The sequence below is a fragment of the Rhinichthys klamathensis genome, unplaced genomic scaffold, assembly GCF_029890125.1.
Source record: "Rhinichthys klamathensis goyatoka isolate OS25496 unplaced genomic scaffold, OSU_Roscu_1.1 h1tg000147l_1, whole genome shotgun sequence".
Taxonomy (NCBI): domain Eukaryota; kingdom Metazoa; phylum Chordata; class Actinopteri; order Cypriniformes; family Leuciscidae; genus Rhinichthys; species Rhinichthys klamathensis.
Genome location: NW_026606682.1, coordinates 804,436 through 820,554, shown reverse-complemented (window position 1 = coordinate 820,554; position 16,119 = coordinate 804,436). Strand labels below are relative to the sequence as shown.

Below are 16,119 nucleotides of genomic sequence, written 5' to 3'. Positions count from 1 at the left end.
AAGTCATATTCATGAGCCAACCTTCGTGAATTCGGCTGCTGCGCGGTCAGTTTACTGCCTTTATTAATATGATATAACCTTTCTAAGTCATTATTAATATTTTATAATATGGTCCAGGCCAGGAGACCAGATAAGACCAGCAAACCATCTTAGACTGTTTTAAACTGTCTTTATATATCAGTTTAAACTGTTCCAACTCTGCAGTTGTCCTTAGAATATTCTTGTAATAATTTGATTATTGTTCCAATGGGATATTATGCCCATTTACTCTTTACTTGTAGTAGGCCTATAGCTTAGTAGAAATAATTTGCTACAAAAAATTGCAGCCCAAAGTAAATTATTTCATTTTAAATGGCCCATAAATATTACTCCACAATTCAATGTTAAAAAATAGCATCAGTTTTCTGTGTGTAACTCTGAAACGTCTTTGTTGGCGTTGCCAATTTTCTGAACAGCTTTGGCAAGATGTTACAAGATTTATTGGCGATGAAATTTATGATTATTTACTTTATTGTGGAAAATGTTGTGTATGAATTCCTTAACAATGATTTAAATGCAAGAAAATCAATTGTATGTAATAAGTTTGATGTTGTTGCCAATGCTTAAGTTTTATATTCGTAAAACAAAGCTTTCTAACAGGGTCAGATTGTACACCAAAGCAAAAAAAGATATATCAGTCGAATAAATTAGTCCTAGCTATTTACAAAAGCAATGAAAGTTTATTTGTAAAACATCATGCATTCATACATTTTCATAAACATTTTATGTAAGAGTTTATAGCTTATATTCTAAAAACAGAGATGTGTTACACATCTCACTGAGACATATGTGTTTTTTTCTCCTGAATTTCCTTGCATTATAATAATATAAAGATTATGCATTATTAAAATATATATTTAAAAAAAAGCCTTGCATTAATATAATGTAAGACCAAGCAGACATTTAGGCAGTTTGGCAAAATAAAATAGTAATTTCCCTTCATGTTAGACAAACACAGATTGTTGCAACAATAACAGATAAAAAAAAAAATTGGCCTAGCAAAAAATATAATAAAGGTAATTAAAAATAACACTTCATGTAAACAAATTACACAATTTAAGGTCATTCACTACAATAAATCAAAAGTGTCCTTGAACATTTTCCATATTTTTTTAGAAAGACTACTGGGATTGCATGCAAATGAATATTCACTGTCACATGATGTTTATCATTCATGAACATAAGCAGGAAATACACAAATAAGGGAAAAATTAATACACATTTACATGAAAAAATCATTCACAGCATTGGGCAACCTCACTGTACTTCAGGTTCCCTCTCATTTGTTTTTCACAACAATCTAAAAAGACGCCCATGCAATTTAGATAAAGTTGATTGTGCATGTCTATGCAAAACTCCTGTGGGTGCTGTAGGACAGGTGGATGCTATGTGGTAGCTACGGTGTTCTGAATGTTGTTATGTGGTTTCTAGGGTATTCTGGGTACCTAATGATTATCAGGTCTTCAAATATGGCTCAGATCCCGTACGTTGTTTTTATTGTTACATTATTATTACACTGACCCCCATAGCACTCTCTTCCAGACCACAGTTTGAAAACCCCATGCGCTAGGAAATACGTAAATCGTGTGCAAGGCGAATTTCATACAATGTACGTTTAATTTTGTAGCTCACACACACGCTTTATGTTAGGCTGCATCCGAAATCGCATACTTCCCAACTATATAACAGTAACAGTATGTGACAAAAGAAGTATGTTTGAATTGACAGAACTGATAAAAGAAGGGAAAAAGTACCCGGATGACCTACTACTGGCGAGATTCTGAAGTGTGCATACGATGGACACTTTACAATCCCATGAGGTCACAATAGGAGAGCATTTGTGAATGGCAGTGAAGCGAAGCAATTGAACTTGGTAGGTCACATGATAATGACAACATGGCGAATGCAGTAAATCCGGATTACATTCATACTACACCCATTCATACTATATAGAACATACTTTTTTAGCGGCCCGTGAAGTAATTACTTGTTCAAAAAAGTACCTACTCGAGAGAGTATGCGATTTCGGATGCAGGCTTATTAATTTTTTTTTTGTTGCACTAATTAGTTTGCCCACAAGATGGCAACACTGGCCTGGACCATTGTTTCACAGTCAGAAAAGAAACAAAAACAGAACAAACAAAAAAAATTCGACATCCACACGTGTTGACGTGTGATTGTGTGAGGGGAATAAAGTTGCATCCCAAATGATGCAGTACACACTATGCACTATGTACCCACCCATGTAGTGTATGAATTTATACTTTGAAAGGCTATGTATGACTGTGAAAAAAAAATTTAAGTATACTTTGGGGTGTGAGTGCATTTATCAATGCAGTTCTAGAGATCCTTTATGAAATGATTGGAATTCCTACATGTTCCTCTTCAGTCGGCTCCTCAGAAAACTGTGCCTTGGCCTCCTGTATGGCCAGCTGTAGTGCAGCCCCAGCTGGGAGTTTACAGTACCCGCTTTCTAAAATATCCTCCACCTGTAGGTAAACTCCAGGCTTCTGCAAAGCCACTCCGTGAAGATGGGAGAAGAGCAAAGGTAAGTCTTTAGTCAGGGTGTATCTTGAAGCGAGACCTAGTGACGCTGGGATATCAGACTCTTGTGAGTACTCAAATATGGCCACCATGAATTTGGAGAGGTCTTGACCCAACGCTTTGGCACGACACAGCTCCTCTCCGATCATGGAAACAGTAACTAAGGTGGTGTTCTCCAGCGGTTCCTCGTCCTCAGACTGGTTCTGATGGAGACCTCGGGAGCAAATGATCAGCACAAAGTCACAATCCTTCATTCTCTTGCAGTGCCACCCCATACTGCCCTCCTCCATAATGTGCAAGGCCTCCCACAAGTCTAAATGCACCTAAACAGAAAAAGGAGAATTAACAATAGAGATAATTAAGAGATCAAGAGTTGAAATAACCATGTATAGACATTTCTTTTGAATCATTAAAAATACATTTTTAAATGTAGTTTATTTTATCTATTTAAATACATAGACATCTTTTAATTATTTTATTCATTTTTATTTATATTATTTGATACTTTTTTTTTACAGAGATACTGATGGCCAATGTGGAGAATCTAATGACTCTTATCCATGGATTTGTACCAGTCGCGCTAATACTTTGTTTTTAGAACTGAAAGGACCAGTGTTGTTATTGTTAACTAAACCTAAAAAAAAAATGTTCCCGTTAGATGAAATAAAATATAAATATTACCTGAAAAACTTAAACTTAGAAAAAGTTGATGTAAACTAAAAAACTAATTAGTTATTTAGAAATATAAAAAAAAAACTATGAGAAAATGACAAAAACTTGATATGAAATATATGAAATATGAAATATATACAAATAAAAGCAAATTCAAAATATTAATAAATACTATAAGAGTGCATAAACAATAGTAAAATAACACTGGAAAGAGTGTTTCATTATTCATTATTCAAAATAATGAGTTAATTTGAATTTTTTTCAATAATATACTACATTCCAATTAATTCATGAAATGTCTAATAATCTCAAACAAAATGTTTCATGTTTCCTTTAAAGATGGATGAGGAAACAAAGTCTTAAAATAATACAAATATTCTCAGCGTGCTTTGTCTGATTTAATCCTAATACACTTACTTGAGTCGCCATGTGCTTTTGCAAAAAAGCAGCCAGTTGCAACACGACTCTGACGTGGGCAGGACCATCATTACTTGAGTAGCAAATCAGTAGACGAGGGGGGCGGGTGGTTTTGTCCAGCAAAACACACTGTCCTTCACCCAGTTTTTTGTCATAGTACTGTTCGATGATTTCTGACAAATAGGAAATAACAACACAATTGCCCATTAGTACAAAACAACACATCTTAAGCTGGGTTCGCACTGTACGATTTTGGCCGTCTGAGACAAACATTTTTTTGAATCCTAAACGATTACTCAGATCCTCGGGCAAAATTTGAAGTCTTTGATCACTAGTTTGACATCTTTGCAGACAGCCGATTAATGACCTTTCCCTCAGGCAAAATTCTGCTAAGTCTCAGAAGATTTGATGCACAGTCCTGTAATGCGACTCCTCCCACGTCACTGAACGTGAATCGCTAAAAGTGGGCTTCAACTGTCTCAACTGAGTTCCAATGAGATCGCTCTGTCCATTTCTTTTACTGTCTATGGTCTTGACTGCAGTACTACAGTCTGACAACTGATATCCTACAGTGTGTGACATGGCTTAAACGGGGATCATGTTTGTACAATCTGACAAGCAACAGTCGTGAAGGACTATTATAAATCATACAGTGTGCACCCAGCTTTCGTTGGCACTCTCAAAAACACCTTTTAAACTTCCCAAATTAATTTATAGCCCTGCTTTGTAAACAAAATATTCAACATGGATAAATAAAGAGCAGAAGAACACAATGTGTCGCTTAGCAGTTTTATCACTGACCAGTATGTTAATGAAGTACAATCACTTTATTCTAATTGGTTATAAAACTCGAACCTGGTCTCATTTTGGTCTGGACTTTTTTCTTCTTCAGTCTTTTCTTGTAGACAACGATGAAGGTGAGCACTGCGGTAGCCGCAAGCAGGATTCCCACGGACAAGAGCACCATCAGTGAAGGGCTTTCTGTGAAGTGAGAGGTCGATGGCTCTGATCGTCAGAGGGGAAAAATACCAAACCGATTATGACATTGAAGTCTTTGATAACGTAATTGTTTCAATGGGTGTTGCCTCTTTAAAGTCCCCGTAAAGTCAAAATTAAGTATGTGTTCTGAGTTTGTCACACCACAGAAAAATGTGTTATTAGCCACCCAGCCAAATTTGAATGATAAAAAAAGCCGGCAAGTACATAAAATAAGCTATCAAAATCTTGAAAAAATGAGCAGTTTTCTCTGCTCTCAAACGCTGGGGGCGTGTCCGCTGGCTGCGCTGAAACCACGCCCACTCGCGGGAAAGCTGCACTCGACGGGACCCGCTACAGCCGAAATGGATGCTCCTAGCAGCTTATTAGGTTATACCAAGCCATATTTGTTTGAGCCTCCAGAGCCTGAATCCGATTCAGAAGACATTGACCAAGGAAGTCAACATCGTCCCCCTCGCTCTGCAACAGAATGGTAAATTTTTTCTCTCCCTTTTATGCAAGTTAGCTAAGTTATATGTAAGTAAACGTTAACTAGCTTAACCTAACTTAGACAAATAAATACTATAATTATAACAAGCACACAAGGCAACTTACACTCATTGGTGGGCACGCATTGCCGATGATGGCGCCAGTTGTCGGCGGGACGGGAGGATGAAGGCCGAGGCGAGAGATAGTCGGTGCGGCACCTTTCACCAGTAACAACGGATTATCTGTGAATCCCAGTTGTCTCCGACGAAAGTTTATAAAACTATCACGAGTAAAATGATCACTACAGAGGCGGGTTTGGCTGGTGATCCTCAGCTCTCCATCAAGGTGGCTCTTCACAAAATTAATCCACCTCTTCTTGATGTCGTCGTTTTTAGGAAATTTAAACAAGGACACCGATCTGTTTTGCAAATGATTGCATCCAAGTAGTACGCATTTCCGTGACGAAGGCATGGCTAGATAGCAAACTGTAGGCTGTAGTAACTGATAATAGTACTGACAGTAACTCGCAAATGAGCGCCAAACTGATGCGAATGTGCTCTATTTATATTGTTAGAGGGATCAGTATCAGTGCGTCATCGAGTAGGGGCGTGTCCAAGAGCTCCAGTGCGTCATCGAGCCCTGTTTTAGACCCGCCCAAAAAATCCGTGAAATTGCCAGGGTGAAAAACTGTTTAACGGTCTAACTCCACAATTCAGTACTTCACTGTTCACAGTCTTTGTAATATGTTTTAGCAATACATTTCTAACCTTTAGAATGTGTTTAGAATGTTTTGTTAAAATTGCCTTTACAGGGACTTTAAAAGCTGCCTGGCATGTTGCTCCACATGCAGTTTCTGTACACGCTGAAGACTAAGCATTGTGCACATAACAAAAAAATTGTTTTGCCTTCAGTGTGTACAATAATCTCTAACATGTCCATAGAGTTCAAATCAGTTTTTGCTGAACGTGTGTTCTTTTTTGATTTGACAGTTCAACTTTACCTTCAGAGCTATGTTTAACAACAAAAACGAATGTTTTCCTGACTGCATCCACGACATCAGCAGCAATCTGCAGGGAAGAAAAATATAAAAACTACTGAACATGTGATGAGAAAAAAAACATCTGGGAATTATATATCTAGAAAGTTACAGCGAATATTTATAGAAGTTTATTGGCACAGACTTTTTAATGTGTCTGAACAGTTGTGTGCCTGACATAATTTGATCTCTCATTCAATATTACAGAAAGCTAAACAAACACACACCCATTTAATCTGAAGAATGAAGACTCACCTGACAGGTGTAGTTTGTACCTGCTTGGAGATTCTGCAAACGGTATGTGTGATGTGTCTTGTTGAGACTAAAATCCTAGACATCAGCAAACATTCTGATTTAATAGTTATCAGGTGAACGTTTGAGAAATTGTATTTATTTCATATTTATTTAAATGATCCTTAAATAACACTGATTCATATTACACTTGATTAAATAACAACAATATCTGTATTCTTAAGTCTGTATTATAGACATTGTTATTAATGTTTTATTTAAAATATGTTTTGTTTTTTTAAACCCACCGGTTTGATGCTTGTGTAATTTCGTAGCCCACCTCCGAAACATGATGAAAAATACTGACGGACTTCAAAGTTCTCAGGTGCAAGGTTAAAGGTCACATAAATATCCTGGTTCTCCTGGTGGACCTCGACGTATCTGGGATACCAGTCTATAATGAATGACATGACATGTGAACGAACACATCTGAGGACCATGAGCCATGATCAACAGGAACACAGAAGACATGTGATGTCTACAACACTCACCTTTCTCACACTCTTCAAGACCATTTTTTTCAGGACATGCTGAAAACACACATTGTCAAGTTTATTACAACTTAAGCATTTGTCGACTGATTCTCTTAATGTGCAGTGGTGCAAGTTATCAACATTGTTAATGACTATCAAACTAATTACATGGTTTGTTTTTAATCAAAAGGGAAGCGCTTACTGCGTGTGAAAAACATTTTCTTCTCATAGGACTGCTCCCACTGCTCAGGGACGGGCAGTACCATGACAGTCACAACATACTCCCTATCCAAAGACAGATTTGTGAAGGGATCTGAGTGATAGACCTGTGAAAACCATCAAGAAAATACATTACTTGATCTCATGACTTAGGAACAAGTACATGGTAACTCAAAGTTATATAAATACGGAAACAGTAAGCTCTTAAAAAGATTCTAAAAGCCCTGTTTTTTTTTATTTTTTTTTTTTATAGTTTGAAAATATATTAGAGTAATATATTATAGAATAAAATGACATTGGATGCTACCTAAGTTGTAGGTTTTTTTACATACCCGATGGGCATGTGCAGCGGTGAGGGACAGATTGCTACCCAGGAGAAAGAGCTGACATGATAACTGAGATCCACCAAGAGCCTGAAGAGTTACTTGAAATCCACGTAAGAATGCAATACCTGTGTACATTAATCAAATAATTAGACCGATACAGAGGGGACGATAGATATATTGAATGACATAGAGAGATAGATAGAGAGATAGAGAGATAGAGAGATAGAGAGAGAGATAGATAGATAGATAGATAGATAGATAGATAGATAGATAGATAGATAGATAGATAGATAGATAGATAGATAGATAGATAGATAGATAGATAGATAGATAGATAGATAGATAGACATATGGACAGATAGATAGACATATACACTCACCTAAAGGATTATTAGGAACACCTGTTCAATTTCTCATTAATGCAATTATCTAATCAACCAATCACATGGCAGTTGCTTCAATGCATTTAGGGGTGTGGTCCTGGTCAAGACAATCACCTGAACTCCAAACTGAATGTCAGAATGGGAAAGAAAGGTGATTTAAGCAATTTTGAGTGTGGCATGGTTGTTGGTGCCAGATGGGCCGGTCTGAGTATTTCACAATCTGCTCAGTTACTGGGATTTTCACGCACAAAATCTGCGTTTCTAGGGTTTACAAAGAATGGTGTGTAAAGGGAAAAACATCCAGTATGCAGCAGTCCTGTGGGCCAAAATGCCTTGTTGATGCTAGAGGTCAGAGGAGAATGGGCCGACTGATTCAAGCTGATAGAAGAGCAACTTTGACTGAAATAACCACTCGTTACAACCGAGGTATGCAGCAAAGCATTTGTAAAGCCACAACACGCACAACCTTGAGGCGGATGGGCTACAACAGCAGAAGACCCCACCGGATACCACTCATTTGAGACTACAATTTGCAAGAGCTCACCAAAATTGGACAGTTGAAGACTGGAAAAATGTTGCCTGGTCTGATGAGTCTCGATTTCTGAAAATCTGTCGATTTTCCGTAAACAGAATGAGAACATGGATCCATCATGCCTTGTTACCACTGTGCAGGCTGGTGGTGGTGGTGTAATGGTGTGGGGGATGTTTTCTTGGCACACTTTAGGCCCCTTAGTGCCAATTGGGCATCGTTTAAATGCCACGGCCTACCTGCTTATTGTTTCTGACCATGTCCATCCCTTTATGGCCACCATGTACCCATCCTCTGATGGCTACTTCCAGCAGGATAATGCACCATGTCACAAAGCTCGAATCATTTCAAATTGGTTTCTTGAACATGACAATGAGTTCACTGTACTAAAATGGCCCCCACAGTCACCAGATCTCAACCCAATAGAGCATCTTTGGGATGTGGTGGAACGGGAGCTTGGTGCCCTGGATGTGCATCCCACAAATCTACATCAACTGCAAGATACTATCCTATCAATATGGGCCAACATTTCTAAAGAATGCTTTCAGCACCTTGTTGAATCAATGCCACGTAGAATTAAGGCAGTTCTGAAGGCGAAAGGGGGTCAAACACAGTATTAGTATGGTGTTCCTAATAATCCTTTAGGTGAGTGGAGACAGATAGACAGACATTGATAGAATTACAGACAGATGGATAGAACAACAGACAGATAGATAGAACGAATGACAGACAGATAGAACGACAGACGGATGGATAGATGGATGATAGATAGAACTACAGACAGATGGATGAATGGCTAGGACAGATGGAACATAAAACAACAGACAGACAGACTGTCGATCATTACCATATTGGCTTGGGTTCCATGATACAGTAATGGTATCATATGTTGGATCTTTATTGGCTTCAAACTCGATGTGAATATTTTGTGGTGGGTGAACATAATGCTGGCAGACCTCTGGGGTTTCCTGGCCTAGAAAAGATTGACAAGGCCAAGGTACACAACCTAGCCGAGGAGAGGAGTTACCACACAGTTACACTAAATGAGCTATTTGTACCTGACCTGATTCTTAAAATGGTTTTCATTACACATGACATGAGGTACACTGTCAAAAGCTACTTTGAGATGACAAAGTTAAAGGGATAGTTCGGCCAAAAATGATATTTAAACCATGCATTACTCACCCTCAAGCCGTTCGAGATGCATATGTCAATCTTGTTTCAGACGAACACATTTTCAGTTATTTTAGAAAATGTCTTAGACCCTTCAGTGGATATAATGTGAAGCAATGGGGTCCACCTCCTTCAAGTCCCAAAATGTGCATATATCCTTCACAAAAGTAATCCATCCGGCTCCAGGGGTATAAACGTGGGCCTTATGAGGGTAATCCGTGCGGTTTTGTCGTAAATATATACATATTTAAAACTTTATAAATGAAAATATCTGACTTCCTGCAACGATCGACGCGCGTCCACGGGTGATGGAAGTCGGCGTACGAGGTAGGACGTAGCGTCGTGACGTAGAACGAACGCGCCCGCGCAGCCAGAGAGCAGAGCAAAACATCACCCGTGAACGCGCGTCGATCGTTGCCGGAAGTCAGATATTTTCATTAAAGTTTTAAATATGTATATTTTTACGACAAAACCGCACGGATTACCCTCATAAGGCCTTCGTTTATCCCCCTGGAGCCGGATGGATTACTTCTGTGAAGGATATATGCACATTTTGGGACTTGAAGGAGGTGGACCCCATTGCTTCACATTATATCCACTGAAGGGTCTAAGACATTTTCTAAAATAACTGAAAATGTGTTCGTCTGAAACAAGATTGACATATGCATCTCGAACGGCTTGAGGGTGAGTAATGCATGGTTTAAATATTATTTTTGGCCGAACTATCCCTTTAAAAACATCCGAGAACAAGAGAAAGGCATTTTGATTTACATAAGACAATAAGATAGATAAGATAAAATCCTAACATGCTAGTCTTTGAAAGCAGCTGAAAATGGAAATTCATACATATACAGATTACATTTTGGTTCAAAGAAAGCCAAATATAAGTGATTCCTGGAACTGCTGCAAACAATTATAGTGCAAAACAGCTTGTCTTGTTTAGTGAAATTACCAGAACAACTTAATCCAACAAAACAAGAGAGAGTAATTATCGTACATCACGCAACCTGAATGAACAATTAAAGATGTCCGTCATACTTTTAGAATGTCAACACTGATCACTGTGAAAGGCAATTTCAAACACATTTCACATGTTATCATTTAGTGATGCAGTGGATGGATTACAAAATGTACTTTTACTGGCCGCATAAAGCATGCAAAGTCAATCAATGCCAGATTGTTTGACTATTTTTTAATGAGCTTTTTCTCATTAAGCCTATCATCCTGAGAAATGTAAAACTTCAAACTCATCAGCAGTTGAGTTCGCAATTGAGTTGTTTATACACTGATCATTATCTATGTTCACAGTCACGTTTGTCCATTTTAAGCAGTGGTTCATCTACAAGTTTACATTAAAATGAATTTCACTGGCTGAAAGTGATCCCTTTACTCCTACTTAGTGATCAAAAGCTATGATAAAAGCTTTTTTCATTAACTCCTTGAACCTTTACAACGACCATTGGGTTTTGGCAGAGCTGGATTATGTTGTGTCATTAAAGGTCTATAGGGGGGTGCTGGACATATACAATAAAATTTACTTACTTCCAAACGGGCTGGAAGAGGGAATACTGGGAGATATTTGCACATCGTCTGCTGTGATTCTGCAGTATTCACATCTTGGGTCTCCCTGAAAATACACATTGTCCACTTTATTAAAAATAGGGAATTTAATCTGAAATAGGGAAAAAATAGTGAAAAAATGAAATATTAGAGATTATGCACCATTTCTAGGCCACTAATCAAATGTCTAACACTGACCTTGTTAGTTCCATTGTACAAAAGGCCAGATTTCTTGCCTCTAATTTTTCACTTAGAAATAATATAATTTGCTATTTAAAACACAGAGTGGACTTGCATGGCTTTGTGCTCTTTCAGAACTAGAGACACGCATCCAAACTTTAATCGAGGATAGTAAGAATGCAAAGGCTTTAGATACTGCTTTGGATGTGACTGGCTTAGTAAACTCTGTACATTGTTCGGTTCCGGCTGTAGAGCCCGTGCAGCAGGGCAACTGGGTGACCGTGAGACGCTGTAGTCGCGGGACAAAACCCCGTTCTTCCGTTCCGATTACCATAACAAATATATTCTCCCCACTCAGTGAAACACCCACTGAGAATCCTGTTGAAAGTGCCCTAGTTATTGGCGATTCTATTACACGGAACGTGAAAATAGAGACACCAGCCACCATAGTCACATGTTTGCCGGGAGCCAGAGCGCTTGACATCAAAGCAAATTTAAAAGTGCTGGCTAATGCTAATCGTAAATTCTCTAAGATTGTTATTCACGTCGGCACTAATGATGTTCGACATCACCAGTCGGAGATCACTAAAATTAACGTTAAAGAGGTGTGTGAACTCCTGGTTCACAAGTACGATGTCAGCCACTGTAATTTGCTCTGGCCCCCTTCCGGTTCACCGGAGTCAGTGATGAGACACTTAGTAGACTGTCCTCACTCAATGGCTGGCTGTCTAAGTGGTGTCCGGAAAATAATATAGGGTTCATAGAAAAGTTTTTGGGGCAGACCTGACCTGTTGAAAAGAGATGGCATTCATCCCTCCTGGGATGGTACCGATCTTCTCTCTAGTAATATGGCACAAAGTCTTAGAGCTCAAACATGACGATTTGGGGTTCAGAAACACAACCCTAACAAACTTAGTGCTGCATTTGATACCATCGACCACAACATTCTTTTAAATACACTCGAAAATTAAGTTGGCATAAGTGGAATTGCATTAGCATGGTTTAAATCATACTTATCTGACCGTTATCAGTTTGTAGCAGTAAACGAAGAGATGTTTTATCGATCACAAGTTCAGTATGGAGTACCACAAGGCTATGTACTAGGACCGTTGCTGTTCACTCTGTACATGCTACCCTTGGGAGATATCATTAGGAAGCATGGGATTTGTTTTCACTGTTATGCCGATGATACTCAGCTGTATATCTCTTTGTGCCACGACGGAACTTGCCAACTCAAGAAATTAACGGAATGCACAGCTGATATAAAAATTGGGATGACTAGTAATTTCCTATTACTTAATTCTGAAAAAACAGAGTTTTTAATGATTGGACCAAAAACCTCCGCACGTACTAACCTAGAATACTGTCCTTCACGTCTATTGCGATCTTAAAATTCTGGCCAGTTGATAATACCTAGAATATCAAAATCGACTGCTGGCGGTAGATCCTTTTCCTATTTAGCACCTAAACTCTGGAACAGTCTCCCTAACATTGTCCGGGAAGCAGACACACTCTTGTCAGTTTAAATCTAGACTAAAAACACATCTCTTTAACCTGGCATCCACAGAAAAAATTATACATTTATCATATAAAAATCAGTTAAATGATTATTAGGCTGCATAAATTAGGTCAGCCGCAACTGGGAACACTTCCTATAACACCCGATGTACTCGTTACATCATAAGAAGAATGGCATCTATGCTAATGTTAGTGTTTCTGCTTATTTCCCGAGGTTTACTGTAATCAGCCATCAGTATTCAGATCAGATGGTGGACCTGCGCCTAGACATGACCACAACGCATGATGTAGTCAGCCGGATTATGGTTCCTTGCCAGTCGCCTTTTTCCCCTTTGTTGCCATTGGCTTTTGGCTTGCTAAGTTGGGGACATTAAATTTAACATTTAATTTAATATTCAACAATAATATTGATCTGCCTGCATTGACATCATTAAATGAGAACTGAACTTAGCTGGACGATGACATCACGGTTTTCTACAGAGTGGCTACCGTAATTCCTCAAATAAAGACCGGTATTCAAATAAACGCCGGGCCTCTGATAGTGGCCGGGGGCGTGGTCAACGCGGACAAATAAAGGCCGGTCTCAAATTAAGGCCGGGGAAAAATTAGTGTGAATAGGTACACTTTAAATGAGTGTACACTCAAAGACGGACGCGCTCAGCGCTTGTCATATATCACAACTATTCAGTGTTTTTAACCACATGTTTATTTTAGGTTTCAGACATTTAAATAGATATGATTTATAGCAAAACAATAAATTTATAGTTTGTAAAATACACAATGGTGTCTATGGAAGCAGCAATAACAATCCATTCAAATATATTTGGCGACGTGTTTTATTCATATCAGATACACAGTGTGTAAGTAACTATAAAGTTTACTCTATTCTTCTCCCAGTTCACCGGCCACTTACTTTCATGTATTTCGGGAGAAACTGAAGAATTCACGCGCTGTAACTTAACAAATACAACAGGAATCTCCGAACTGCGGTGCCCATCTCACGTTACAGATCAAGATCATTTATAAAGGGTTTTAAACGACAAAACAAACTCACTTACACGGATTTGAGAGTCAGAATAGAAGATAGATGATGACATGGTAAGCAAGTTTGTTAATATTTAGAAATAAAAGCGCTACATCTGTCATACAGCGCTATTTTGGCTGTGGTGAACACGTGCCAAGCATGACGCGTCACCATGGAAACTTGGCTGGCGGGCGGGCGGGGATCGCGAATTAGAAATAAAGGCCTGCCTCTAATAAAAGCCTGCTTCAAATAAAAGCCGGCTACCATCTGCAGTTCAGGTAAATAAAGGCCCCGGCCTTTATTTGAGGAATTACGGTATATATATAAATTAACTAAATTAATAACTTGTTTACAACAAAAATAAAACATCACTGAACTTACTTAAGATGGACTGTGATGCTATTTTCTTCTGGAAACAAACTTTGTTGCATTATTTTCCTGTTATCTCCGTTAAGCTGCTTTGAAACAATCTGTATTGTAAAAGCTCTATATAAATAAATGTGATGATTTAGAAGTACAAATACCATGATTCATGCTATAATCAAACTATAAAGCAGAGAGATACTGCAAAAAACAAAACAACTCAAATGATCTTCATGTACCTGACCTGAAGCAACCAGAAAAAAAACAGATTTAAGCCCCTTTCACACAGAGATTCCGGAAAATACACGGATAAAGCGACCCGGGATTTGACCCGGGTTCGTTTGATTTTGCTTCATTCACACTGCCAGTGATTTGCCGGAATCAGAGAGTGCGTTCACACACAACCCATGTATGTTCCGGAAAGACACGTGACATCGATGTGACATGTAATGTCTCAGCAACGTGTATAGTTTGCTTATGAGCTGCGATTTCTCTCCGGAGAAACCACGCTTGTGCATTTTTTCTCTGATTCGATCATAAACTAGCGCATTACGTACCGTTTCACTAGCCTGCTTTCACTTCACTTCAGCGTCATCATTACGACACGGCATTGGTTACGGCTTTTGTTCACACAGCGCGCGTTCCGGGTCTGAACACGGCAATGTTACTAGGTCCCCAACCCGGCATCGATCCCGGCATCAGTCCCGGGTCGTGTTTGCGTTCACACAGAAGGCACTCTGGGAATTTGCCGGCAATTTGCCGGGTTCAAAGCGCTGTGTGAAAGGGGCTATAGTGAAAAGGCAAACAATCTTGAAGCACGAGAGAGAACCAAAGGAGCAAAAAGAAAAGACACAGATTAAGATCAGTCCGTGAGAATGAGTGTGAGGGGTGAAAGCAAATCCCTCGATGAACACACACAGGCACACTTTGCCACAATCCAGCATACTTATATGAATTTCAGTAATGACAATATTGGCAAAAAACAACAACATTTAATGAATTTGCTTAATTTGATGAGTGACCTAGAAATCGTACACTTTTTACCTTTCATGAAAAAAAAACCCAAACTAAACCCTTATTTCCAGGTGCAAATTAGATTTTGAAATCCAGATTTTCAGTTGGGTCTCATTGGAGAATTTTGAGTTTCAAGTTCTATTTATTTACATAATAATGAATTTAATCCATTGCGAAATTAATAAAAACAGTACCGCTTATTCCTTAAATGTTGATACAGCCAGCTGGAAGTCAAAGTATGAAATCTTACCCAGCGGATGCATTCAAGCGTGCAACTCTGAGGTCTGTAAGATGTTCGTTCACCATGGGTGCCGAGGGACAAACTGACCAGCAGGAGCAGATCCAGGGTCAGTGTGGGTGGCCACATCCCGCTCCCTTTACCTGCCTGAAGGACACTGAAAACTGTCTTCAAACCCCAACACGGCTATGTCCTCAAAGCAGATATGCCAGGTTTCTTGAAGAACTAAAGATCAGTTGAGTGAAAGCAGAGGGGGTGGAACGGCAGGGGAAGGGAGGAGGTAGGCAAAGGTTTGGGAATGAAAACAACAGCAGTTGAGGGAGTGGTGGCCTGGGGGGAAATTCTTTGACAAGAGGCTGTCAAAATCCATCTGCTGTGCCCACAGGTATGCTTAACCTGATTTACTGTTTGAAGCTGCCCTTTCGGCTTAAATGTGCAAATGGAATAATGACCTTAACTCACACCACCACATATTCCTGCAGGACTAACTAGCCGATGTCCAAAAATAACATTCTGCATCTGTGAAAATAGATTTTGTTCCCCTAAATGCCGTTCCAGGAAACACACCATGAGAGATTTATAGCCTGTGGTTTTTACGTGACTTTGCTACCTTGCGTTTGATTTTCAACGGGTTTGTTTCTTCCCAGGAGACTACA

General features: G+C 39.0%; 1 protein-coding gene across 1 annotated transcript; it reads right to left on the bottom strand.

Moving 5' to 3' along the window:
- Positions 1-2,378: 2,378 nt before the first annotated feature.
- Positions 2,379-15,797, bottom strand: si:ch211-207e14.4 (interleukin-17 receptor D). Its single transcript, XM_056257925.1, has 12 exons — positions 15,476-15,797; positions 11,109-11,193; positions 9,241-9,399; positions 7,488-7,606; positions 7,139-7,262; positions 6,955-6,993; positions 6,712-6,857; positions 6,428-6,502; positions 6,137-6,203; positions 4,528-4,677; positions 3,673-3,845; positions 2,379-2,906 (listed from the first exon to the last, which is right to left on the bottom strand). The coding sequence occupies exons 1-12, from the start codon at positions 15,590-15,592 to the stop codon at positions 2,391-2,393; spliced, it is 1,770 nt and encodes a 589-aa protein (XP_056113900.1). The 5' UTR covers positions 15,593-15,797; the 3' UTR covers positions 2,379-2,390.
- Positions 15,798-16,119: the final 322 nt, after the last annotated feature.

Bases quoted from the DNA above. Each gene is read 5' to 3' on its own strand.
- si:ch211-207e14.4 (XM_056257925.1), bottom strand. From the start codon at position 15,592: ATGTGGCCACCCACACTGACCCTGGATCTGCTCCTGCTGGTCAGTTTG. The intron at 9,400-11,108 runs GTAAGTAAATTT...CTCCTCGGCTAG, and splicing joins CTCTTCCAGCCCGTTTGGAA to GTTGTGTACCTTGGCCTTGT. The intron at 6,858-6,954 runs GTGAGTGTTGTA...CATTCATTATAG, and splicing joins TCTTGAAGAGTGTGAGAAAG to ACTGGTATCCCAGATACGTC.